General features: G+C 42.0%; 4 protein-coding genes across 4 annotated transcripts; 1 reads left to right on the top strand and 3 right to left on the bottom strand.

The window, feature by feature from the left end:
- Positions 1-1,212: 1,212 nt before the first annotated feature.
- Positions 1,213-1,800, bottom strand: LOC124143807 (mucin-22-like). The gene has a single exon (XM_046512928.2). It carries the CDS (start codon positions 1,798-1,800, stop codon positions 1,213-1,215), a length of 588 nt encoding a protein of 195 aa, XP_046368884.2.
- LOC124143771 (transmembrane protein 79-like) lies at positions 1,700-2,937 on the bottom strand. Its single transcript, XM_046512859.2, has one exon. It carries the CDS (start codon positions 2,674-2,676, stop codon positions 2,062-2,064), a length of 615 nt encoding a protein of 204 aa, XP_046368815.2. The 5' UTR covers positions 2,677-2,937; the 3' UTR covers positions 1,700-2,061.
- A 3,952-nt stretch (positions 2,938-6,889) lies between these two features.
- Positions 6,890-9,346, bottom strand: LOC124143808 (uncharacterized protein DDB_G0281025-like). Its single transcript, XM_048381207.1, has 2 exons — positions 9,272-9,346; positions 6,890-7,288 (listed from the first exon to the last, which is right to left on the bottom strand). Exons 1-2 carry the CDS (start codon positions 9,344-9,346, stop codon positions 6,890-6,892), a joined length of 474 nt encoding a protein of 157 aa, XP_048237164.1.
- A 2,205-nt stretch (positions 9,347-11,551) lies between these two features.
- On the top strand, positions 11,552-23,836 carry LOC124143772 (sphingosine-1-phosphate lyase-like). Its single transcript, XM_046512860.2, has 12 exons — positions 11,552-11,854; positions 13,003-13,149; positions 14,443-14,545; positions 15,352-15,517; positions 15,994-16,110; positions 18,697-18,848; positions 19,280-19,379; positions 19,992-20,106; positions 20,729-20,850; positions 22,467-22,569; positions 22,902-23,020; positions 23,398-23,836. The coding sequence occupies exons 1-12, from the start codon at positions 11,611-11,613 to the stop codon at positions 23,521-23,523; spliced, it is 1,614 nt and encodes a 537-aa protein (XP_046368816.2). The 5' UTR covers positions 11,552-11,610; the 3' UTR covers positions 23,524-23,836.
- The last annotated feature ends 654 nt before the right edge of the window (positions 23,837-24,490 follow it).

Here is a 24,490-nt window from a genome sequence, read left to right as displayed (position 1 = left end):
GCTGACAGCCTGAAATGTTTGTGTACGATAGATATATTTTTCCAGAATTTAATTGCTCATAATTAAGGGTGCATATAACACACGAGTTGCGTATTATTCGCGAAAAAATAAGTCTTGTGTATACATTGATCAATCGGAAGGGGTGCCAATTGGGATTGTTCACTAGCCAATATATTAGCAAATATCGCCATGGGCGCTTATTAGAGCGGGGCGCTTATTACGTCGAATACGGTAATTTCAGTAAAATAGGTGAACATGAAAAGCGTGGCAACCTTTCGACTTGTCTTTCCTTCCAAATACATTTTTTCTTCGTTTTTGTTAATTTCACCCCACTGACAAATTGAATATTGTTTTTTCCGAAATTAATTACAATGTTTTTAACGTTTTGTTTTTGTTTTTATTTCGACAACCGACTTTACAGGTTATGAAATTAAATATGTTAAGCATGCATTTATGAATGGGTTGAGTGTTTATGGCTTTTCACCACTTATACGAACCGTATTCCAGCAATATCAATTTCTGGGACACCAGAAACAGGTTTCTCACATACTGCCCATGTTGGAGATCGACCCCATGCTTTCTGCCCATGACGTGTGTGTTCGTTGATTGCGTCTTGGTTAAAGGATGAACAGGAGAACAGAAAGAAGAATCATCCTTTCATGAGTGGTATCATGATTCCTTCATGTATCAAATGTTACATTGATAATACACATATCTAAGTACCAACAAAAGCGAGGTTAAAGTACTTGGTGAGTCATTCATATAGGTCTGGTTCACATTCAGGAAGTCGCATTATTATTAATTTCCATGCCGTCTCCCGTTATACAGCAATCGAAAACGCATCCAGCTGAGATATATACCTGATGCATGCAGTGTTGAACTAATGTATATACATGCGTTAAGGGTAGCTGAGACAAAGCGCAACCATGAATACACAGTTTTTAAGGATTTGAAGACGACGAAGCACAGGTGATTGCGTGCAGTTTAGGTACAATGATAACGCTCCGTGATATGACCCTTGACATTCTCTGTTGTGGCCCTTGCCTGTTGTAACCCTTGACTGCGTGCTGCGGTCCTTGATTGTTTGTTGTGCTATTGATTGTTTGCTACGACATTTAGCTGTTTGTTGTGGCTCTCAATTGTTTGTTCAGAATTTTGGCTGTTTGTTGGGGCCTTGTGGCGACATGAATGTGTTCTATCTTCAATTTTTTTCTAATTTGACCGTATGCGAAGGAGTGATAAACTAGTTATTTGTGATCCCTGGCTGTTTGCTGTGATCCTTTGCTGTTTGCTGTGACCCTTTGCTGTTTGCCGTGATCCTTGTCTGTTTGCTGTGATCCTTGTCTGTTTGCCGTGATCCTTGTCTGTTTGCTGTGATCCTTGTCTGTTTGCCGTGATCTTTGTCTGTTTGCCGTGATCCTTGTCTGTTTGTTGTGATCCTTGTCTGTTTGCCGTGATCCTTGGCTGTTTGATGTGGTCATTGGCTGTTTGCTGTGATCCTTGGCTGTTTGTTGTGATCCTTGGCTGTTGCTGTGATCCTTGGCTGTTTGTTGTGATCATTGTCTGTTTGCTGTGATCCTTGTCTGTTTGCCGTGATCCTTGTCTGTTTGTCGTGATCCTTGTCTGTTTGATGTGGTGCTTGGCTGTTTGCTGTGATCCTTGTCTGTTTGCCGTGATCTTTGTCTGTTTGCCGTGATCCTTGTCTGTTTGTTGTGATCCTTGTCTGTTTGCCGTGATCCTTGGCTGTTTGATGTGGTCATTGGCTGTTTGCTGTGATCCTTGGCTGTTTGTTGTGGTCATTGTCTGTTTGTTGTGATCCTTGGCTGTTTGTTGTGATCATTGGCTGTTTGTTGTGATCCTTGGCTGTTGCTGTGATCCTTGGCTGTTTGTTGTGATTCTTGGCTGTTGCTGTGATCCTTGGCTGTTTGTTGGGATCCTTGTTTATTTTCTATCGTCCTTTGTTGTTTGTTATCACCCCTTGTTGTTTGCTATCGTCCTTTGTTGTTTGGGCACTGTTTTCTTTGACTTTGTTTGCAATGTCCTTGACTGCTTGCGAGTGTTCTATCGCCACAACATGCTCATTGGGCCGTATATAAAGAAGTAATGAAGCAGAACAACATATAACAACATGGTTGGCACAACTGTCAGAGTCATTCCGAATAAACGCTGGAGATAGAAGCGAGTGTATCCAATCCAGAAAGTAATCCTTCCTACCACAAAGAGAAACACAAGAACCGGTATGAGTTTCATCTGCCGGTCATCAAGGTAAATTGAAATCATCAGTTGCCCAATAGCACTCAACACAAACTGCTCCAAAGTGTTCTGAACGTATCGAACATGCACTGTGATAATGTGATCACTGTTAGCGTTCAATGGGTTAATGGCAGGAGTAAGGAACCTCGTCAAAGCAACTGTTCCAATTCCTGCAAACAGAAGATACGCAGGAACTACCTGCCACTGCAGCGTGTAAAGCAAACGGGAAATGGGCGTTGGCAGAGCTGGAACCGGAAATGGCATGACGTAATATCCGATCACGTAACAGATGACCATGAATCCAACGCTGACACATCCTTGCTTGATCACACTTAATCTCTCTTCCGGGTTCGACTCCTTATGTCTGTTCGACGTGTACGCACTCATCTTCTGCGGAATGGTGAATTTGGGGAGCTCTCTCATTCACTCAATATCTCACAAGTTACTGCTAAAGTGTCAACAGTAAAATGGCGATTTCTACAGCACATGCCTTCTACACGGTTGTCGTGATGCCCTCAGCGTATGTTCCACCAAGAACACGTGTAAGCAGTAAGATGACTTATAATATGGAATAACGTTTAACCAATAACCTATGTATACGAAGTGACGACGATAGTGCGTTCTACGTGTATTTGTAATCATGTTTGTATAACTGATGTCCCGGAGAGATTTCCATAGTGGAATGAACTTTGTTCATCAGGTATTATCGCGGAATGAGTCATGAGGGAGACTTGAACCCTCAACACAATGAAACAATAGCGCCAGTCAGCTGGGTCAGTTCCGATATCTATAGTGAACTTGAACCCCTGCAGTTTCAGTAGCTAGTTTTTAATAACATTTCATGCTGTTACATTTTCTTCATACCCGTGAAGATCCGGGGTAGAATAGGTCTTCAGCAACCCATGATTGCCGTATAAGTCGACTGTGCTTGTCGTAAGAGGCGACTAACGGGATCGGGTGGCCAGGCTCGCTGACTTGTCATCGTATCTCAATTACTCATGTTCGATGCTCATGATGTCAATCACTTGATTGTCTGGTCCAGACCGCCGTCATATAGCTGGAACATTGCTGAGTGCGGCGTTAAACAACAAACAAACATTTTCTTCTATGCATATGGACGTTTATGAAAGATAAAGCTGGAACATTTTCTTTTGATACCGTTGATGGTCGACGTGAGATGTTTACAAGCGTAGTCAGTTTGTTGTTTAACGCCGCACTCAGCAAACGTAAGAATAATGATCCAATGTGTTGTTGTTTAACGCCGAAATATTCTAGATGTATGACGGCGGCATGTAAACAATCGAATCGCGTCAGACAATCCAGTGATTAATATTATGAGCATGTTCCAAATCGTCGGCGTTACGTTATCAACTACGTCATCGCGTCTGACAACCCGACCCATTATGTCGCCTGTTACGACCAGCAGAGGTTGCTAGGGGCCAACCCTAACCCGGAACCCCCACGGGCCGTTGTATTTAGAAAACACAGACGCTTATACGTACTGTGAAACTCCGTTAATCCGGATAGTACCGTTAATAGTGGTTGTTGGTTGGTTGGTTTGTTGTTTAACGCCGCGCTCAGCAATATTCCAGCTATATGACAGTGGTCTGTAAAAAATCGAGTCTGGACCAGACAATCCAGTGATTAATATCATGAGCATCGAGCCACGCAATTGGGATCGATGACATGCATCAACCAAGTCAGCTTGCCTGACCACCCGATCCCGTTAGTCGCCTTTTATGACAAGCTTAGTCACCTTTTACGGCAAGCATGGGTTGCTGAAGACCTATTCTACCCCGGAATCTTCACGGGTCCGTTAATAGTGGAATCGTCCGGATTAACGAATGATGGATGCTTTTATAACATTAAGATGTCGCTAGCAGTAGTGCGCAAGGGAGTCCGGATAAACGGGGTTTCACTGTACATATACACAGACAGACAACACACATGAATCTATTTTGGTTTCTTTTGTTGTGTGCAGATTAACCCCAGATTTAGCCGTATTTCGGCTATATGACTATGATCTGAAAATAAACCAGTCAGAAAAATCTGTCACTGACACCATGAGCATCGATTAGGATACGATGACATGCATCAACCAAGTCAGGAAGTCTGGCCACTCGACCCCGTTAGAAACTACTTGTGGCAAGCATGAGTTGCTGAAGACCAATTCGAAGTCGGATGTTCACGATGTCAAAAGGGGGCACTGGTGGCCAAGTCGTCTAAGACGCCGCGATTCGCTGTGCAGAGTTGCGTCCCTTGGGCATGCCAGAACCCTGTGATTGTAGGTTCGAATCCCGGTTCGCCCCGATTATGTTTCTAGGTTTGTCAGCACCATATCCGTGCTCGTGGGTTTCACCGAAGTGGTAAACGTCTGAGACCTGCATCACTTCGGGCTTTCCTCCCACATTAAGCTGACACGCCGCGATATGACTGGAATACTGTTAAAAGCGGCGTAAAACCCAACTCACTCACTCACTCACGATGTCAAAAGCACATGTAGAGAGCCACGGATTCATTTCTGTGAGAGGACACAGATGGGCATTACTATCTCCTTGTTGACCATGCTTGTCTGGTGCACGTAATTACAATATTTGACCTGTGGTCCATCGTGCCCTGGTAGAATCATGTTATCAACCGAAAACAGGGTAAAGCATTTCGCCTCTAATGTGTTATCCGACTACGCCGTGCCTGTAGCGAGAGGTCGGACTGATAACATATGCGGAGAAAGGCGTCATCACGACCTGGTTTGTTTGTTTGTTGTTTAACGCTGCATTCAGCAATAGTCCAGCTATATGACGGCGGTCTGTAAATAATCGAGTCTGCACAAGACAATCCAATGACTGACATCAAGAGCATCGATCTACTCAATTTTCTTGCGATAATAAACATCAACCAAGTCAGCGAGCCGGAGCATCCGATCACGTTAGTCTCCTCTTACGACAAGCATGGGTTTATAAAACCAATTCTAACCCAGATCTTTATTTTATGGACGGTTTATCGTAACGGTTTCGAGAATCTTCCTCAACTTCTGACTCACTGTTTTTTCTGTGAGTGAGGGAACGATGTTTACGGCGCACTCAACAGTATTCCAGCTGTATCACCGCGACGTCTGAACCAGACAAACCTTTGATTGATAACATGAGCAACGATAACACAGTCGGGACAAGATGACACGCAAAGTGTCTGATTCTGACCAATCGACCCAAGTTATCGGAAATGTAGTACGAAAAGTGTATATCTCTTAGGACCTATTCTGTCTAGGAATCCAAACGGGGCGACTCAGCAAGAAGGGGAGAAACATTGGTTAGAACGCTTTTTACAAAATATATGCTTTAAACATTTTTAGTATTTATGATGTGAATATGATTATACACAGTTTACAGACTCTCGATGAACAAGTTTACAAGGCATAATGTTCCAGAAAAAAAAGAAATAGAAGCAAGAGAGACAATAAGGAAATAATATAGAACAGAATGCGTTCGATTTATCTTTGCATGTTGTTACTCTTGATTTCATCAGTTAATAGATACTCGCTTTTTTCTGCAAATTGTGTGAATGGCGGGTTCTTTCGGTAGGACAGAACATGCTTACTCTTTTCGCAAACGCCAGGTGTTATCACTGATTTTCAGTGGTCCCTTCATATAATTTTCACCGTTATTTTGCCCTTTACGCCATATGGAATCTGTAATCAAGACTGGTTATTCTCTTGCATTGACATTTTATACACACTTAAGTATTAACCTATAAACCAAAAGGAACTAAATACAGAATCGTATAGATGGAGTCTTTTTGAAATTGATCATCCGGACGATCAATTTGGTATTACTGGACAAATGGGCCCACATATGTTAGCTTGACAATAAGCCCACGATCCACATCTTCAGGGCTATCACTGTATACTATATTACTGTAAAACGTCGTCACAAACGTATCCACGCCTGGCTAATCAGGCCAGTTTTACCTGGAACGGTAACGTCATGTGTAACGGGGTGTCTAGTCTGACGGGTGGAGATGTTACGGGATGCACAGGGATGCCCAAGATTACACCGTCAAATATGAATTTTTAATGTAAATGCACGTAAAATAAAGATTAACAAAAGCAAAGCTACAGCGAGAACAGAACCATTAGCTTAACTTGTAACATTTAAGGGGCGGTCGGGTAGCCTTGTGGTTAAAGCGTTCTCTCGTCACGCCGAAGACCCGAGTTCGATTCCCGACATGGGTACAATGTGTGAAGCCCATTTCTGGTGTCCCCCGCCGTGATATTGCTGGAATATTGCTAAAAGCGGCTTAAAACCATACTCACTCACACACATTAACATTTAATCATTGTGGAGTTATGCCCCTTTTGTATATGTATGCGTGTATGCACTTGTCCGCTGATGACATAAAACAAAATTGAAATAGGAACCCATAGGGGAGAATAGGGGCCTGTAGACGTTTTAATAGCCGACTGAATCAGGCAGGTGCCATTGTTCAGAAGCGTGGATTTAACCTCATACTATCAACTACTGGTTGTCCGAGCCAAACTCGATTACGTTTGTTTGTTTGTTTGTTGTTTTACGCCGCACTCAGCAATATTCCAGCTTTATGGCGGTGGTCGATTACGTTCATAACGTCATGGTAGCCTAGTCTAAGGCGCCGCAGTTTTCTGGTTGAGATGGAGTCGGTTTGGGGGCTGGTGTTGGTGTTGTTGCTGGTGCTGATGTTGGAGCCGTGTTGGTGTTGGTGTTGGAGGTGGTGATGGTGTTGGTCGTGGAGCAGTTGTTGGTGTCAATAAATCAGTATTGGAACTGGTGTTGGTGTTGGAGTCGGTGTTGATGTTGGAGCTAGTGTTGATGTTGGAGCTAGTGTTTGTGTTGGTGTTGGAGTCGGTGATGATGTTGTAGCTGGTGTTGGTGTTAGAGCTGGAGGTTGGAGTTTGTGATGGAGATGTTGTTGGTGTTAATGAATTGGTGTTGGTGTTGGAGCTGGTGTTGGTGTTGGAGTTTGTGATGGAGATGTTGTTGGTGTTAATGAATTGGTGTTGGAGCTGGTGTTGGTCGTAGAGCAGTTGTTGGTGTCAATAAATTAGTGTTGGAACTGGTGTTGGTGTTTGAGTTGGTGTTGATGTTGGAGCTAGTGTTGGTGTTAGAGCTGGTGTTGGTGTTGGTGTTTGAGTCGGTGTTGATGTTGGAGCTAGTGTTGGTGTTAGAGCTGGTGTTGGTGTTGGTGTTTGAGTCGGTGTTGATGTTGGAGCTAGTGTTGGTGTTAGAGTTGGCGTTGGTGTTTGTGATGGAGATGTTCTTGGTGTTAATGAATTGGTGTTGGAGCTGGTGTTGATGTTGGAGTCGGTGTTGATGTTGAAGTATAATCATTCAACACCTATATAATCTCATAGCATGTACGTCCTCATTACAGTGTGCACTTGGAGACAACGATAACCATTGCTTGCTGGTAGGTTCAGCCTCGTGGGACTAACCGTCATCCCACCATGTTTCCCATCGCTTCACCGTTCACCCTACACCACGTACATACAGTTTCACTTCTCTTCTATACATAAATATTAATGATATATATCCATGTTGTTGACCTGCTTGGAGGCTCACGAATATGCTGACATTTCGGAATAGAGTAGGTTTCCAGTACACAATGTCTGTCGCCAGGGCAATGTCTGCCCCAATAATTAGAGTTTATTATATGGCAGTTTGAGGGGATGAGGGTTGATATGGGTTGAGATATGAACGCAATAACCTTTTTATCATATACCATGACATCAAAATACATAATCAATATTTGCATGTTCGACAAAGCCAACATTGAGACAGTCACATACCACAGGGGGTGTAATAACCAGACCCCTCTCTGTCCCATATAGCTTGTCACTGCATCTGGAATGGGCGATCGATTTCAGCCCGGTGGTAAGAAATTGGAGTTACGTCCCTTAGTGCGTCGTCTGCTCGTCTCCTCGGCTCGCTTCCCCGGGTCTTCCAAAACAAGGTGCAAATATATTGCATTCACTTGCAAATACAGTTATGGTCCTGATGTTTTCTTTGACGAATTTGAGGACAGATTTCAAAGCGAAATGTACACGGAAGGTTTTCTGAACAAAATGAAAAACAAGAACATGGTACGTAATGATTTATTAATGAATACATCTCACACTTTGATGTAAAATAATGTTATAGTATATAGTAAAAACGTTGTTATATGGCAGGTTTCATATTAAACCCCATATCAAACCTCGACCCCAAAATTAGGCCATAAGACGCTTATAAATAACCTGCAATTATCTTACCTTACATTAAGATACTCGTTTATGATTGGTTACTGAATGGGCATTTTCCTTACGTACCCCGCTGACTTGTATGGCATACATTTCATATACCCCACTGGATGATGCTGTACTTCTCACCAATGCGAATACAATGGTATGATTGTATTATCTCGAAACTAAACACCTTTCAAATGCAGTTTAGCAAACTAAACCGAGTGTATCTGATTGTAATACAAGGGCGATAACTCGTGATGTGTTTACCTCGTTTGCTTGGTGTCAAGCTGTGAAATGGTTCCCTAGCCATACTACATATTTGCGATCTCGTTCTAACAGAATATATCTCGTTGACTATTTAACCCTCGATTCATTATACACAAATATATTCAAAATTGTACTAGATGCACACCATGTCTGGGGTTACAGGAATAGTAAAACCAATATAAAAGAGTAAAGGTTATACTCTTGATCCTAACCATTATAGAACTATAACGATATTGAGTTGCTTCGGAAAAATATTGACCAGGGCCCTGTTCCACAAAGCGATCGAAGCGCTAAGACGATCGTAACTCCAATACTTTAACATAGACTACGACCGTCGTAGCCCTACGATCGCCTTGTGAAACGGGACCCTGTGTTGTAAACATAAGGTTTACAAATGTTGTAGAAGTAAACATTATAATGTCAGATACTCCATCCGGATTCTGGAGTGGTTAATCGACTCTTGATAACCTATTTGTTATAACAATCTTAATGCTAAACCTCGAAGAAAAATCTGTTCTGTGCTTTTATTGACTTCTCGAAAGCCTTCGACAGCCTTTGGCGAGTATTATTCATTCTGGCATAAAACAACAGTTGCAAGTGACGCTGAACGCTCCGTAACTATTCTAAATTACTTAACAAATGTTTCAATTTACAATAATAGGAATAGTTGACTCTATAAAGTCGAAACTATACTCAGTGTGTGTTGGCTAAATGAAGGTGTCTATACACCAACTACATTTTCAGCTCTTTGGATTGTAACACAAATGGAAACTGTATTAAGATACGAGTTTCATCAATCTTGGAGAAGGTGAGTATTAGCTAGTTCTAAAGATAATTATTATCAGTTACATGTTTTTTAAGGATTATCCATCCTTTGAACGATATTTACTACTTCCAAAAACTATGACTTATCCAATTGTAAAATTCCAAACATGTAACCACAATCTACCAACAGAAACGGGAAGATGGCTTGGTCCACCTGGAGAAGATAGAGCATGCCATCTCCGTGATTCTCCCGCAGTATTATATATTATAGAATTGTGTTTCTCGAAGTTAGCATTTGCCACATTAACAGTTTTGAGAAGCGTGTATATACATCTCGCATACTGGCGAGGACTTCTCCTTGATATACGTATGTATATCTATTACATTTCCTCACTTGTCTAACATCAATGTCTAGTGCAATTTGGATCAATTATTCAACCAATTGCGTACTTAACCTCCAATCAATTTGTAATATTTATTGACAAATAAAACATTGTGAGTGGACATGCGTAAAAACATGGCAACACTTCCTGGTGACATCAAAAAGTGCAATCAAAGCCGCGTTACACTACACACTATCCAAGTAGTGATGCACGAGGTGCGAGGGAGACTTAGTTGTTTTTGTAAAGTTGACAAACTAAATAACAATGAAAGACGGACATAGCGTTATCACACTTTTGCCATATGCCAGAGCTTTGTGATTGTTAGCACTGCGGATAAATATTTTAGAGCACTTGCTAAAATGAATAACCTAGTTTAATACACAGAGAAGCAAGTGACAATACATGCAAACAAACATCCTTAGCTGACTTTTCCGTATAACGTAAATTAAACATTTTGTAAATACTGTACCATGACCACGTGCCACTCACTCTACTGTTGTTTATTTCTGATTGCTGATATGTCTCATAAGGTACACACATGCACGTTGACTTGTGAAGATACGGGGTCTTCAGCAACTCAGGCTTGCCGTAAAAGGCGACTATGATTGTCGTAAGAGGCGACTAGGTTGATGCATGTCATCGTATCCTAATTGTGTGAATCGATGCTCATGATGTCAACCACTGGATTGTCTGGTCCAGATTCGAATATTTACAGACCGCCGTCATATAGCGGCGTTAAACAAAAACAAAATTTGTCAATCCTTAAGGTACATTTCATCGCACTGTACATTCATCACAGTTGTCATTGATTATTGCCTGCGAAATACATTTCAATTTGTCATCGCATACACGTGTTGTGTTCTTATTGTCTCGTGAATGCAATCGTATTGCTATTGATCTGATTACTGTTACTTGATCAGTCTGCATTTCCATGCCTCGTTACCTCGAAGGTCCGGATATGTCGAAGTTACAACAGGTCGCTAGGTACGTGATAACGGGTTCGACTGTATCTTCATATGTACTGTCTTTGAAAAGGAGATATAATAATGAAATATAGCATGCATGGCTTACAGTAAACTACGTTTAAAACGAACTGGCGGATTGAACGAATTGTTTTGTTTGGCCCCGGGCATTTGCTCTATGTATGCTGTATATACACTTATAACGAACTAAAATAGTGGTGCCTCTGAGTTCGTTATAACCGTATTTTACTGTACATGTAAATTCAAACTCCTTTTATGCTCTCAAAAGATGGGTGAGAATTCTGTGATTATGTTATAAATCGAAACCATTCTTGTCATATGACCTAAATTATGTTACAAGAAATAAATACTGACACGAGATCAGCGGTCGAGGATTATGCCGGCAAGATAAATTCCTTGTCAACTGGCCCTTCGCGATTCACGATGTACACGACTTAGTATATACATGTTGCCCCTCGAGATCGATCGACAACTACTACTGCATTAAACATACACCATCTACTGAAGGTAACACAATGTACAGAATGCAAACTCCTTTCCTCGCAAGTCTGATAGCGCATCTTTAATCAGGCGACTGCGTTATCTATTTGATACGTGTTTCGATATACACTTGTGTACCTTGCTCCCATGTCCGAGTTCTATCTCACACACCTCAAGTCGTTCTTTCCTGGCCGGCACTGCCTCTGTAAGGACGTAGGACGCAAAGATGTGGTTTCTGCTGATCGAACACCTCGTCTTTGTGCTGGTGCTTTCCATACTCCTAAGCATCTTCGTCAACAAGGGGACGGATGAACTGTTGAGAGTTGTCCTCCTTGGACTGAAGGCCCTCCCTGGGGTGAGCGGTCTTCTGGTGAAGGTCCTCAGAAACGAAGCCACTAACTTCATCAAGCAGGTGAACCTCGGGAGCAAAGATGGCACCAAGCCTGCAAAAGTAGTCATTCCTGAAAAAGGTTTGTGGCAATAGTCACTTTTTTTTGTGCACCGTTACGGGGGCACGGGTGGCCCAGTCGTCTAAGGCGCCGCGATTCGCTGTGCAAAGTTGCGTCCCTTAGGCACGCCAGAAAGCTATGATTGTGGGTTCGAATCCCGGTTCGACCCGATAATGTTTCGAGGTTTGTCAGCACCATATCCGTGCTCGTGGGTTTCACCGACGTGGTAAACGTCTGAGACCTGCATCACTTCGGGCTTTCCTCCCACATTAAGCTGACACGCCGTGATATAACTGGAATACTGTTAAAAATGGCGTTAAACCCAACTCAACCGTTACAATGCAATAGACATTGTTTCTTGGCTGTGCTTTTTAGTAATATGACAGTGATACTGTCAACAGCAGCGCTAAACCCAACTCACCCATTTCAGCTATATTGCGGGGACATGAACATTATCGAGCATTTGCCAGGCAAACCAGTGACTGAAAGAATGAGCAACACCCCACGCCGGTACCATGACACACAATCAACTAAGTCACAGATCATGTCCATCCGATCCAATCTAGTCGTCTGGGGATATCTTCTATCCCGTCTCTTTTGGGTCTCTCATGTGAAGAGCTAGTTCCGAAAGTAATCATAAATTAACTTATAGTATACTATGTGATGGCGATTCACAAACACATGATTATTATATGGTTTAGATAGGACTCTGGTTTCAGTAGAGATTATGGAAATGAATTTGTCACCCAAGTCAGCGATCCTGACCACCCGATCCCGCAAGTCGCCTCTTACGACAAGCATAGTCGCCTTTTACGGCAAGAATTGGTTGCTGAAGACCTATTCTATCCCGGATCTTCATTGATCTGTTATTGTTATGAGTAACGTCAGTGTGTATACTGAAATCATTAAACAGCACCTTCTACTCAAAATATGTATTTCATTGATGGTGATTCACTTGTGTCAAGGTACCGACGCAGGGAAGACTTGTCATATAGATGATAATACACCTGTCCATGTATTGAGGTTGGGGAGTTGTATTGAATTTATGGTGATACACCTGTGTCCAGGTACTGACGCAGGGAAGACTTGTCATATAGATGATAATACACCTGTCCATGTATTGAGGTTGGGGAGTTGTATTGGATTTATGGTGATACACATTTGTCCAGGTATCGAGCCGAAAGTGCTGCTGAAGGAGATGGAAGAAATGAGGGAAGCAGAGGTGAACCACATCGACGGCAAGATCTTCGCCTATACCTACACTTTGGAGGACGACCACCTCCAAATGCAAAAAGATAGCTTCAACCTTTTCCAGGGTTAGTTCCTTTTCTAGGTTTCTTTGTAAAGCGAGGGATGTGCACCATACAGCGCATGTACCTCTGTGTGTGTGTGTGTGTGTGTGTGTGTGTGTGTGTGTGTGTGTGTGTGTGTGTGTGTGTGTGTGTGTGTGTGTGTGTGTGCCGACCGCCTCCGTGGTCTAGTGATAGGGCGTCCGCCCGGGGAGATCCACGGCTGCATCATACTAACAACGCGTGTCGGTCCGACGTTGATTAATGAACGATTTGCACACTCGTATATGCAAGGGGCCGACGTATGGTTCTCAGTAGGAAGTGACAACTTGGAGACGATGGCTTGCGGTATATACAGTTTTACTTTATACATGTAGATATATACATACAAAAGACACTATGTGTCAGGTCAGCACATAGTGGTAGTGGTTGTTGTCTAGGTGCCCCGGAAGCACCCAGCCTAACCCTAGCTAGGCTAAGGGTAAGACCTTTCTTTTCTCCTCCCTTTTCTCCTTCTCTCCTCTTTTTTCTCTCTTCTGGACCAACGCTTATATAGCCAAGGTCACCTGACATTTAGTAAGTAATAAATATAAATGTAAACAGTAAATCATCAGTGACATACTTGCACATCCTGTTCAGGATGGCAGACGGTCGATGTACACAAAAATGGGGATTAACAAATAGGATTAGCATCTAATAAATAACAGCAATTAAGTGTTTCAAGGCATATAGATGTCATGGCTCCAGGGTAATGAGCCTTTGCAATCAAATGTTCTTCAGACAATGGATGTCGTAAATCAGTCGCTATGACAATACCAAAAGACGTTAAAAGATGGTACTTGTTGTTACTCTGTCTGGCGCTCGGGATTAAGGGGCTAAAACAAGGACTGGTCGGCTCAGAGTATACAGTATACTGTGTCTGAGTGGGGTATTCATGTTAAACTGCGGCATGGTATCTCAGTGAGCTAGCACTATAAATCGGCATTAACCGGACTAGTACAAGCAGCCACACACACACGCGTGCATGCACGTCGCTATATAAGTGCAATGATCTTGGACGCGACGTTAAACCCCATTTCACCTCACCTCACCGGCCATATACCGATTTACAGAGCAAGGCTACTGAGATATCATGTCGCAGTTTGTTATGAATTCCGATCTCAGACACATCATACTGACACCAAGCTCACCAGTCCTTGTATATTTCCCTCAGTTTTATCAGTTAAGAAACCATATGGTGATACACGTGGATGTTCCCTTCAAATAGACCTCATTCAATCACGACATAAATCAATATAATCAATAAATGATTTCTTGCAGAGAAGATCGGCCACTCAGTAGATCATGATGAATTAGTGAAACAGTTCCAGATGGCTTTTCTACACGAAAACGCTCTTAACCCCATGTTGTACCCGAGTCTCAGGTAAACACCATGCACCCATTCCACCCTATAGACATCACTTAACTCCATACACACCCGGCCCCGCACACCCTAAAACAACACTCCGTACCGTAACTGAGTCTCATACCCAACCTTTCACACCTTACAACACTCCATAATGTACCTGAGTCTCAGGTAAACCCCATACATACCCCACCTTGCACACCTTAACCGAGTCTCAGGTAAACTGCATACATATTCCATCGTGCATACCTTTCCATACTGCATACTGTACCCGAGTCCCAGGTAAACCCCATACACACTCCACCCTGCACACCCTACAACAACGCTCCATACCGTAACTGAGTCTCATACCCCACCTTTCACACCTTACAACACTCCATAATGTACCTGAGTCCCAGGTACACCCCATAGATACCCCACCTTGCACACCTTAACCGAATCTCAGGTAAACTGCATACTGTACCTGAGTCCCAGAGGTAACCCATACACACTTCACACCACATACCTTACAACACTCCATATTGTACCCGAGTTTCCATACAATCCCCACCCTGCAGATATCACATAACTCCAAGCTCTACCCGAGTGTCAATATTTGCTATATCGCTGCCCGTTAGCTCGTCGACGTCACATCAGGTACAGATATCGTTCACCTGCCCACCTGACATACAATCGTGTAAAGGCATATAAATTGAACACTATAAATAACATATTATTTTTTTATATCTAAATGGCGTTAACAAGTCTGTCACGAAGCAAAGATTGTCACACGACAGAAGACGTGTGAAATACGAGCAGCTGAGACAGGCACTTTACCATTGTAGAAAGATGGAAACGGAAATCGTGAGCATGACAGCCAACATGTTGAACGGTGACGAGGAAACAGCAGGCTTCTTGACTTCCGGTGGAACTGAAAGTGTCCTGATGGCGGTAAAGACCTACCGAGACAGAGCACAGAAACTCTTCCCAACCATCAAGAACCCTGAGATTGTAGGTACCTTCGCAGAATAACAACAATTGAAAGTAAACCACATGGGTGTCTAATGTCGAGATAGTGGCTCTGCAAATAAAACCAGTCGATGATGGTTGATAGCTCTGCAAGGAAACCTACTTGGAACACGGATCCAAAATATTAAAAATGTAGAGCGCAAGCACCTTTTGTGTCTGCTGGTCGTATCGAAAGCCGTACAGGATTCCAGGTATTACATGATAAGGTCTTGTAAACATTTTTAGACAAAAACACAAAATGACAAATATTTGTGTTTTAAAAAATACATTTTTTATGTACTGTTCAGTAAACACATCACAAATATGTTATTAAGTGAATTGCTTCAAAAGTAGTGCCGAGCATAGAGAAATCAATTTTGAGGGCTGTCCCAATTGTCTCAAGATTTACCATCCATTGCTCGCATGCCTCTGATTTGTATATTGTGATGACAGATTAAACTCAATGTGTTCTGTTTCAGATAGCCCCAACCACTATCCACCCAGTGATGGACAAAGCTGCGGCCTACTTTGGCCTGAAGGTCATACATGTTCCTGTCGATAGTGATCTCAGAGCTGATGTTGAAGCTATGGAGAAGGTAAATATAGATGAGTTCATCCTTGAATACCAGTCTCAAGTCCCCCGGCGTAAATGCCAGTCTCTCTAGGTGATAGTAGTCAAATTGTTCTTCTCCCTACTAAGGGACTCACCATTAAATAACACATACTGGAACAATAACATTTTCAGCACACAAAGTATGTCATGCGAAACATTGATGTTTCTTAAACCTGAGGCACAAATGTGAACAAATAATCATATACTTAAAACAAATTCTGATCCTTTTAAACTGGAACTATGCGAGACAACACCGTGTTTAATGTACATTGTAGGCTATAATACCAACTCCATTCTGTGACAAGTTGTACTTGGCCATTATGCAAGACTCCACCCTGTTATACGTTGTGCATTGTACATGAAGCAACAGCAACACCAACCTGTTACACGTTGTACATTGTAGGCTATCACAGCAAAACTACCCTGTTACACGTTGTACATTGTAGGCTATCACAGCAAAACTACCCTGTTACACGTTGTACATTGTAGGCTATCACAGCAACACCAACCTGTTACATGTTGTACATTGAAGGTTTTCACAGCAACACCAACCTGTGACACGTTGTACATTGTAGGCTATCACACCAAACAACATCCTGTTACATGTTGTACATTGTAGGCTATCACAGCAACACCAACCTGTTACATGTTGTACATTGTAGGCTATCACACCAAACACCATCCTGTTACATGTTGTACATTGTAGGCTATCACAGTAACACCATCCTGTAACATGTTGTACATTGTAGGCTATCACAGCAACACTAACCTGTTACACGTTGTACATTGTAGGCTATCACAGAAACACCATCCTGCTATATGTTGTACATTGAAGGTTTTCACAGCAACACCAACCTGTTATACGTTGTACCTTGTAGGCTATCACACCAAACACCATCCTGTTACATGTTGTACATTGTAGGCTGTCACAGCAACACTAGCCTGTTACATGTTGTACATTGTAGGCTATCACACTAAACACCAGCCTGTTACATGTTGTTCATTGTAGGCTAGCACAACAACACCATCCTGTTACATGTTGTACATTGTAGGCTGTCACACCAAACACTAGCCTGTTACATGTTGTACATTGTAGGCTATCACAGCAAAACTACCCTGTTACACGTTGTACATTGTAGGCCATCACAGCAACACTAACCTGTTACACGTTGTACATTGTAGGCTATCACAGAAACACCATCCTGCTATATGTTGTACATTGAAGGTTTTCACAGCAACACCAACCTGTTATACGTTGTACCTTGTAGGCTATCACACCAAACACCATCCTGTTACATGTTGTACATTGTAGGCTGTCACAGCAACACTAGCCTGTTACATGTTGTACATTGTAGGCTATCACACTAAACACCAGCCTGTTACATGTTGTTCATTGTAGGCTAGCACAACAACACCATCCTGTTACATGTTGTACATTGTAGGCTGTCACACCAAACACTAGCCTGTTACATGTTGTACATTGTAGGCTATCACAGCAACACTACCCTGTTACATGTTGCGTATTGTAGGCTATCACAGCAACACTACCCTGTTACATGTTGCGTATTGTAGGCTGTCACAGCAACACTAGCCTGTTACATGTTGCGTATTGTAGGCTATCACAGCAAACACTAGCCTGTTACATGTTGCGTATTGTAGGCTATCACAGCAAACACTAGCCTGTTACATGTTGTACATTGTAGGCTGTCACAGCAACACTAGCCTGTTACATGTTGCGAATTGAAGGCTATCACAGCAAACACTAGCCTGTTACATGTTGTACATTGTAGGCTGTCACAGCAACACTAGCCTGTGACACGTTGTACATTGTAGGCTATCACACCAAACAACATCCTGTTACATGTTGTACACTGTAGGCTATCACAGCAACACCAACCTGTTACATGTTGTACATTGTAGGCTATCACACCAAACACCATCCTGTTACATGTTGTACATTGTAGGCTATCACAGTAACACCATCCTGTAACATGTTGTACATTGTAGGCTATCACAGCAACACTAACCTGTTACACGTTGTACATTGTAGGCTATCACAGAAACACCATCCTGCTATATGTTGTACATTGAAGGTTTTCACAGCAACACCAACCTGTTATACGTTGTACCTTGTAGGCTATCACACCAAACACCATCCTGTTACATGTTGTACATTGTAGGCTGTCACAGCAACACTAGCCTGTTACATGTTGTACATTGTAGGCTATCACACTAAACACCAGCCTGTTACATGTTGTTCATTGTAGGCTAGCACAACAACACCATCCTGTTACATGTTGTACATTGTAGGCTGTCACACCAAACACTAGCCTGTTACATGTTGTACATTGTAGGCTATCACAGCAAAACTACCCTGTTACACGTTGTACATTGTAGGCTATCACAGCAACACTACCCTGTTACATGTTGCGTATTGTAGGCTATCACAGCAACACTAGCCTGTTACATGTTGTACATTGTAGGCTGTCACAGCAACACTAGCCTGTTACATGTTGCGTATTGTAGGCTATCACAGCAACACTACCCTGTTACATGTTGCGTATTGTAGGCTATCACACCAAACACTATCCTGCTGGCTGCGTCCGCCCCCCAGTTTTGTCATGGGATCGTGGACCCAATTGAAGAGTTATCCAACGTGGCTGTAAAAAGAAGCTTACCTCTACACATTGATGCCTGTTTTGGAGGTTTCATGTTACCCTGGTGAATATGTTAATATATATCAAGCATTACCGTAGTCTGAAGTGAAACATCTAAGCTAATTATCAGCTAATGAATAAATACTAACAGATATACATATATACAGTTTTTGTCTGGTGTAATTGGAAGTTATACTGATTATGGAAATCACATCACCACCATCCTGTTACACGTTGTAAAGTGTACGCTATGAGTGTTGAAGTTAGCTATTAAACACACTCTGTTTTAGATTATTTTGTTTTCATTCTCTTAATAATGAATTTTCGTTGTGTTCCTATATTCTGATTAGCTGAATTGGTCACGCACGGATTCATACAGTTTCCACATAGGTTTTTCGATTTATACCTCAATGAACCGAAACAAATCCACAGTCAATCCTTAAATGTTTATATTCTAATTACATTTCGATTCTGTCAATCTGTTCTTTTCATTAGGGTCGAGAAACTTGGCTATCCCATTCCCAAGTGGGACTTCCGGTGCCCAGGTGTGACGTCAATATCAGCAGATGTCCACAAGTACGGCTTTACTGTCAAGGTAATAATACTCTACTGCACATTCGTATCTGTACATGGCTGTACATGTCAGCAAGATATGTATTGTACAGATCATGTAAGTTGCATAGATGCATATAGCTTAACTATGTGCATTGATGTATACACATCAACGTCAGCCTTAATGATACAGTGCCTCAATCCTTGTAGATTTGTTGACCAACACGATTTGTTCAACGGGTGCATAGAGATGATAGTATTCGTCTTGAAGGTCTGACACTCTATTTCTAATTGTTTGAGCTTTATAAGATAAGACACAAAGAGAACTTATTTTCTATTGTTGTTTACTCTCTATGGGGGCGGCCTAGTGGTTAAAGCGTTCGCTCGTCACGCCGAAGACCTGGGTTCGATTCCCGACATGGGTACAATGTGTGAAGCCCATTCCTGGTGTCCCCCGCCGTGATATTGCTGGAATATTGCTAACAGCGGCGTAAAATCATACTCACTCACTCACTACTCTCTATGTATCCATTTCACAAAGTCTCGCCTGAGTGACGAAAGTTGTTTTGATATTGTATATTTCGTCATTGCATCTTGTGTGATTTGGGATGGTCGAGTTGTGACCTTTGTGTCAGAAGTTGTTTTCTTCTGCCAGGGGGCGAGTGTCATCGCCTACAGGAACTCCGACCTACGGAAATATCAGATCTTCACGTACGCTGAGTGGCCTGGTGGCCTGTATGGCTCTCCTAGTCTTGCCGGGACCAGGCCTGGTAAGTCGCCCCAACTCGCCTTTTCATTGACGGTGTGCATATATATCCTAGTCTTGCTCCGAGACCAGACCCTGTAAGTCATCCCTACTCTATTTGGCCTGGTGGTATGTACGGGTCTTTGTAGGTCGAGGCCAAGCAATTCATCTCCTAACATGGTGGTTCTTTTTGTTTTAAACATGCATGTGTTGTTTAAATGTCAAAGGGGTGTTCGGGTAGCCTAGTGGTTAAAGCGTTCGCTCGTCACGCCGAAGACACCCGGGTTCGATTCCCGACATGGGTACAATGTGCGAAGCCCATTTCTGGTGACCCCGTCGTGATATTGCTGGAATATTGCTAAAAGCGGCGTAAAACCATACTCACTCACTTAAATATATAAGGACATCTGTATGGATGTAGGTAACTCTTTCTTTGGAAACGTTTCCGAAAATTATTAAGGATGTAGTGATGGTTGAAAAAAATCGTTGCAAATACAAATGATAGTCAATGCTGTTTGAAAGAAGATGTCCCGCACGGTTATCACCAATGCAGATAACCCAAAGTCTATTGCTGTTACTTTGAATGCCCCGTGTATAACTTGTATATTCCTGTGGCAATAAAACAAACGCTATATTTCGCACTGCAGGTGGCAACATAGCGGCTGCCTGGGCCTCTATGAAAGGGTTGGGAGTTGAAGGATATCTGGAGAAAGCTAAAGTACTGATGGACCTAACAGAAAAAATGAAGGAAGGTGTGAGAAAGACAGACGTAAGGAGGACACTACTCTGTTAGACAATTGAAGAAATAGGGAGCTGCTGAGAATTGCATTAAACTGAACAATAAGCCTCTGACATGCTATACATGTGATTGCACAACGTATTCAGTATGTTACATTTTCAAGAGGGTCCAGGCTGGTGTGATGGCCTACCGGCTGAAATGTTAACAGGTTCGATTCTCAGCGATACTAAGACTACAGTATGTGACCCCTTTGTTGTATGTTCTCCCACGGCTACGGGACGATTGCTAAAAGCGTCTTAAAATTTTAATATTTGTCTTGATTACAATGTTGATTATAGTGAGTGCGTGCGTGAGAATGGTTTGACGTTGCATTTAGCAATATTCCCGCAAGACCACGGCAGCTGACAACAAATGGGGTTCACACATAGTACCCATGTGGAGAATCGAACCCGGTCTTTGGACATGAGAAGCGAAAAGTTATAAAACTTTAAAAAAAGTCGCACAATACACAACTGCTGATGGGTATCTTAGAATGCTATATTTCAAAATCAATAAATTTGCTTTTTTCGTCACAAATTTACCCAGCCACAGATTAATTTTTACAATTTTTTGCAGGAATGAGGTTAAATAGACATAATCAAATTAATAACAGTTCCTTCAAGTTTCAATTGCAGACACATAATCGGCATCAATTCAGTTTATAATAATTATTTTTTACCATTTTAGCCAATGTAATAACTACTTATAACGGTACTGCGACTATGATGCATCATTACTTTCAGAAGAATACTTAAACCCTATGTGATTCCGTGTTAGAGTATGCTTTTCGTAAGAGACCCATGAAGATCCGGGGTAGAATAGGTCTTCAGCAATCCATGCTTGCCGAAAAGGCGACTATGCTTGTTAGAGGCGATTAACGGGATCGGATTGTCAGGCTCGCTCACTTGGTTGATGCATATCATCGTATCCTAATTGCATGGATCGATGCTCATGTTCTCAATCACTGGATTGTCTGGTCCAGACTCGATTATTTACAGACCGCCGTCATATAGCTGGAATATTGCTGAGTGCGGCGATTTGGTGATCATGCTCGGTGACTTGGTTGATAGCGTGACATCATAACCCACGTTGCTCATAATATCAATCACTGGATGGTCGTCGTCAGGCCGTCGTAATAGAGCTGAAATATTGTTGAGTGCTGCTTTAAAACATACCAGTATTTGGTTCATCCATCATGGCCTATATATTGTGTGCACCATCACCGATTTCTCCAAGGCTCGCATTTCGGTAAACCTACACTAACTGCACTGTCTTATTGAACTGCATGTGTTTTGTTTGTTGTTTAACTCCGCACTTAGCAATATTCCAGCAATATGACGGCGGACTTTAAATAAGCTAGTCTGGACCAGACAAGCCAGTGACTGACATCACGAGCATCGACCACACAATATGGATACAATAACATGCTTCAACCGTGTCACCGAGCCTGACCACGCGATTCATTTAGTCGCCTCTTAGGACAAGCATAGGCTGTTGGGAGCCCATATCCCACTGGTGATTTGCACTGTAGGTAAGTAGAAATCATACATGGCGCGGGCTTGTATGATTTGTACAGTTTGTGTCAAATATTCGTTTCTGGCCTCTAGGGTATCTGCATCATGGGAGATCCCGTTATGACCTGCTTCGCTGTTGGTTCCGCTGACGATCAAGTGGACATTTTGGCTGTAGCCGACGCCATGGAGACAAGAGGTACGTGAGTGGATGAGGGGTCGAGTGAGTGGGTTTGTGAATAAGTGAGTGGTTGAATGAGTGAGTGAGATGGGTGGGTTAGTGCGTTGGTGGGTGGTTGAATGAGTTAGTGAGTCAATTACGAGCTCGGATATAGTTTTGATAAACCAAAGTAAGAATCAGAAATAATCTCGGATTCGGATCAGAGGATCCTGTCACGCCTATTGACAATCCGACCATCTCTTTGTCTCAATGGATTTCGTTAGTGATAAGAAACAAGAATCGATTGTATTTAACCTCACCCTGCATGATGTTTCTAACACTTCCCCACAACGTATATTGTCCACCAACAGGCTGGAAGATTGAGAGAACACAGAAGCCAAACAGTTTCCATTGCTCAATCCTGCCTCATCACCAGTATTCTGCGGACGCCTTCACAACCGACCTGGAGTCTTCCGTCAAAGAATGCCGGGTAGGGAAACTGTTTCACTTATGAAATTCGGTCTGTGTTCAAAGTGAACAAAGAAATAGGAAACAAAACAACATTTGCTGTACAGTCGCTGTAACAAATGCCAATCGTACTCCCAGAATTAATCAAACCTGGTATGTTACGTTTTGATCATATTACAATGCCAAGGACAAAGTCGTAGACTTAACTACTACACAACATTACCTAGCCAGATTACTTTTTTACAAACTGTCTCAGGAATCAGTGGTGGTTAAAAAGACATAATCCAATTTAACAAAAGTTCTTTCATGTTTGTATTGCACACAAAAAATAAATCGGTACACTTCCCCTTGCCCCTCAGCTTAGTATCCCCTAGACAACGCTAATCTCCGTCATTTCAGAACAACCAGTCGCTGTCTAAGAAAGGGACTGCTGGTATGTATGGCATGATGGCGTCGGTACCAGACAAGGCTATCATCAACGATTTCATCAAAGAATTCTTCAGCGAAGTCTACAAAGTGCAGTAACTACCCACGACACCTTTGACAAGAATGTTTGCTGCACTGAACAATGCGCTGTCGACTGTGATGCCATGAGACGCCATGTACACGCAAAGAACTTGGTTGTTCGATGCCAGCCATACGTTTTTAAGCTCATATGTACTTTATCAGATTAATTATCAGAGAAATATGTTTGCTTAGTTATTCAAGGTTCATACAAGTTTGAAAAGGCCTTGAATTTTAGTATCAACCTTGAAAAGCCTTGAAAATCAAACTAGCTTGAAACGCCTTGAATTTGTACAAAATTCCATATATTTGTTAATAAAAATATTAAAATTCATGACAGACTTAATTTATTTTATTTGTTGGTTGTGAAAATAAAAATTGTAAGAAAATGTGTGATGTTCATACTACTTTTTAGTAATAGTAATAGAAATAGGACTAATATATAGTATGCTGGATTTTACCAAAAACTTATTGACAGACTAAGGCTAATAACTCAACTAAAAAAGCTTGTATATGACAGTTAAGAAAGCCTTGAATTGGCTTTGCATTTTAGTGTTCCATATCCGTATGAACCTTGTTATTGGATTGGAAACATGTCTGCATCAAAACAACACACGTTTTGTGTTTGTGTTAATATAGTCACATTGTTATATCGTTTGTTAATAACTCTTATATACGCAGTTATGGCTCAATCATACGTTTAAACTGGGTATAACGAAATGGCAATTTATGATATTGTTGTATTAAAATGGGAGATGAAATAGCGTTGAAGTACTTGTGATATTAGTTTACCATGACGTCACAATGGTCTGCAAAGCATTGTGCTGCAATTTCATTGCAGCGATATCTACAATGTAGATGTCGCTTGATCTCACCAAAGCGATATCTCCTGTGGGAGCGAGTTTGTGATGATAAATATCTGTACACGAGTGGAAACACGTTAAAAAACTTTTTCTTCGATCCTTACATTATGGCTATCAAAAAGGAG

This window comes from Haliotis rufescens, unplaced genomic scaffold (assembly GCF_023055435.1).
Source record: "Haliotis rufescens isolate VD_foot unplaced genomic scaffold, xgHalRufe1.0.p SCAF_1, whole genome shotgun sequence".
Taxonomy (NCBI): Eukaryota; Metazoa; Mollusca; class Gastropoda; order Lepetellida; family Haliotidae; genus Haliotis; species Haliotis rufescens.
Note: the sequence above shows the minus strand (reverse complement) of the source record. Positions and strands in the feature narration are given on the sequence as shown.

What these genes read in the sequence shown, in the direction of transcription:
- LOC124143808 (XM_048381207.1), bottom strand. Translation starts at nt 9,346, where the DNA reads ATGAATAATACTCGCCAAAGGCTGTCGAAGGCTTTCGAGAAGTCAATA. An exon ending in AGAACAGATTTTTCTTCGAG is followed by an intron (nt 7,289 to 9,271) that starts GTTTAGCATTAA and finishes GACCAACACCAG; the next exon opens with CTCCAACACCAATTCATTAA.
- LOC124143772 (XM_046512860.2), top strand. Translation starts at nt 11,611, where the DNA reads ATGTGGTTTCTGCTGATCGAACACCTCGTCTTTGTGCTGGTGCTTTCC. An exon ending in TCTTGCCGGGACCAGGCCTG is followed by an intron (nt 20,107 to 20,728) that starts GTAAGTCGCCCC and finishes TTCGCACTGCAG; the next exon opens with GTGGCAACATAGCGGCTGCC. An exon ending in CTTCCGTCAAAGAATGCCGG is followed by an intron (nt 23,021 to 23,397) that starts GTAGGGAAACTG and finishes CCGTCATTTCAG; the next exon opens with AACAACCAGTCGCTGTCTAA.
- LOC124143807 (XM_046512928.2), bottom strand. Translation starts at nt 1,800, where the DNA reads ATGACCACAACAAACAGCCAAGGATCACAGCAAACAGCCAATGACCAC.
- LOC124143771 (XM_046512859.2), bottom strand. Translation starts at nt 2,676, where the DNA reads ATGAGAGAGCTCCCCAAATTCACCATTCCGCAGAAGATGAGTGCGTAC.